Below are 3,117 nucleotides of genomic sequence, written 5' to 3'. Positions count from 1 at the left end.
CCATGTTTAAGTATATATTATTAAAAGTAGTGTGCTATAAAGATTTACTGTTTTTTTTTTTTAAGAGAATCATGTCAGCATGTATTTTTTAATTGCATATAAAATTATACAAAAATTAAAACCTAATTTAAATTATATGGACTCTTTATCCAAAATACAAATTCTATATTATTCTATATTAGATATTAGTTGTTTAAATTTTATTATAGTGATTTCATATATGAAATTATAGATTTGTCCTATCTCGTATAACAATGATACTCTCGAAGAATCTCTAAAGTTTAGATTTGCTGATTAATAATTTTACACATTGAGATGTATTTATCATTTAGATATTTTCATTATTTTTTCTTTTTAAGTTTATATGTTATTATGTGAATCTTATAATTCAATATATATATATATATATATTTCGTATAAAATTATTATATGCTAATTCAATTACAACATATTTATATTTCATTTTTTTAATATATTATATATAATTTATATTTTTACATATTTTTATTTTCTAAATGAACAAAAAAGAAACTAAATAGTTAGAATTACTTTTAATAAATTTTTACATATAATTTTATAAAATATAAATTTTTATATAATATAATTTTTATATTTATTTTTAATAAATTTTGTATAATTTCTATTTTTACATACATTTTATATAATTACTAGTATACGTGAATTTCCTATCTTTTTTCAGAATTTCCTAAAAGGATTGTTATAAGTGAATGAAATGTCAAAACTACCCTTAATTAGGAGGAAAATAATAGCTCAAGAAAGGGTAAAAACGTCTTAAAACACAAAACTAATTAATATAATAAAAAATTAATGTTAAAAATAGACAGAAAAAATTCAGAATTAAACACAGTACAGCCTTTCCACATGACAAAACTGACAAACCTCTTGATTCTACCCCTTTTTCTCTCTCCAAACAAATCAAAACAAAACAAAACAGACCCTCTCTCTCTCCTCTCTCTCTCTCTCTCTCTATATATCTATATCTATCTCAAACACATACATATATGCATACATGTAAATACGGATAAACCCTTACCTCACCCACTTGGAATTGAATTGAATTAAAATTTTCTCCCTCATATAAATCTCATTCAACAACAAACGCTTCTGAAACCTCTGACCCGATAGTTTAGTCACAAAATCTGCATGTGTACGTGAGAGAAAGAGAAAGAAAGTGAGAGAGAAAAACAGAAACAAAGAAAAAGAATCCTAGGCCCCACAACCACCACCACCACCACCTCCTCTGTTTTCCTTTTCAGTTTTTTCAGCATACTTTTAATATCATTCAACCAAACAATCCCTCATTATATTAAAATTCACATCACTTTCAATATATCTCTGCACACCCCCACCACCACCTTTTGTTTTTTATGCTTCCAAAAACCAATATATAGCAATAATACCCAAATACCAAAACAAAACGTCTCTTAAAAGCCATTACAATACAGAGAGAAAGTGAAAAAACTCTTTATGATGGCGATTCAAGCGCAGTTGTATTCAGATAATTTTGGGTTTTCTTTGGGAGGTTCACAGAATTGGATGGACAATGCTTATTTCAATCTTCAACAGCAACAGCAATTGCTGAATCTACAACAGAAAACACAAAATCGGTGTTTTGAAAACAACGGGTTGTTTTCTAAAACCAACAATCATCATCATCATCAATCAATGAGTTTTTCTCAGAGCATAGCGGTTCAGATTGAGAAGGAGAGACAAGAGGTTGATCGGTTTATCAGTTTACAGGTAAGAAAACAGAGCATTCTTCATAGATTGGATTTCTGTGTTTTTCAATTTGATTTGGCTTTTTATTATATATAATGATCTGATTATGGGTTTTTTATTTTTTATTTTTAATTTACAGAATGAGAGATTGAGATTGGCTCTGCAAGAGCAGAGAAATCAACAACTCGCATTGCTTTTAAGGAAATGCGAAGCGAAGAGTAGAGTTTTGCTGAATCAAAAAGATGATGAAATTGCAAAAGCTATGAACAGAAAAACAGAGCTCGAAGAATTCTTGAGAAATATGGAGATCGAGAACGAGACATGGCAGAGGTTGGCCAAAGAAAACGAAGCCATAGTTGAATCTCTGAGCAACACAATCGAACAACTCAGAGAAAATGCATGTTTGGCCAATGGAGCTGACGATGCAGAGTCTTGCTGTGATGTGATTGACAGAGGAGAGAGAGAGGACAAAACAGGGGAAAACAGGGGACTCGAAAATGAGCAAGAAAATCAAGAACAGAGACCGAGAAACTTGGTCTGCAAAAGCTGCAATTCTCGGAATTCGTGTGTTGTTTTCCTACCTTGTAGGCACCTTTGTTCATGCAATGCTTGCCAGCCTTTCTTGGATTCTTGCCCAGTTTGTGGGATGGTAAAGAAAGCTAGCATAGAGGCCCTGCTGTGATTTTCTAGGAAAGTCATATTTTCCCCGGAAAAAGTGAAGATAATGAATTGATTTTGGTCGGGGCGAGGGTGACTGAACAGAACCCATTTTTGATCATGCAGTTCTACTTTTTTTCTCTTTTACATTTTCCTTTTTTCTTTGAGGCTCTGCTTTGGGATTTGATTTGTACTTTTAAACAACTCCTCCACTAACCAATTGAACAGGATTACATGACAATAGCATATTTTCCTTTCTTGATTTTCTTTGCTTTTCCTTTTGGGGATTTTAATTTTTTCATTGTTAGTTATTAGATTGATTTGATTAGTCATGTTGATACTACCAGTTCTTCTTTTCTTTCCTTTTGGCAGTTTGAAATTTTACAGTGAAACAGAAGGGATTGAAAGCAATGTCAGGGACTGATTTTGAGTTCACATTTGGCACAAGAATTAATAATTACATCAATTTGTGCAGGTGTTTGGGACTTCAAAAGTTTGGAATTTTATTACTCCACCAAATACTCTGTTCATTTTTCTAAAATTTAGAAGAAAAAAAAGTGGAAAATTAATTTGGTGAAAAAAAATAAAAAATACTTAATACTCTATTTTTATATAATTTTATCTTTTGAGAGGGTAAAAATAATTTTTAAAAATTTAAAAATAGCTTTTTGATATTTATTTTTTTAATTTAAAAAAAATTAAAAAATGAAATCAAATATG

General features: G+C 29.8%; 1 protein-coding gene across 1 annotated transcript; it reads left to right on the top strand.

Moving 5' to 3' along the window:
- Window positions 1-929: 929 nt before the first annotated feature.
- LOC114260318 (putative BOI-related E3 ubiquitin-protein ligase 3) lies at window positions 930-2,638 on the top strand. The gene is made up of 2 exons (XM_028200411.2): window positions 930-1,761; window positions 1,880-2,638. Exons 1-2 carry the CDS (start codon window positions 1,489-1,491, stop codon window positions 2,420-2,422), a joined length of 816 nt encoding a protein of 271 aa, XP_028056212.2. The 5' UTR covers window positions 930-1,488; the 3' UTR covers window positions 2,423-2,638.
- The last annotated feature ends 479 nt before the right edge of the window (window positions 2,639-3,117 follow it).

Source organism: Camellia sinensis, chromosome 5 (assembly GCF_055761805.1).
Source record: "Camellia sinensis isolate YWXY chromosome 5, ASM5576180v1, whole genome shotgun sequence".
Classification (NCBI taxonomy): Eukaryota; Viridiplantae; Streptophyta; class Magnoliopsida; order Ericales; family Theaceae; genus Camellia; species Camellia sinensis.
This window is presented reverse-complemented; position numbering and strand designations above follow the sequence as displayed.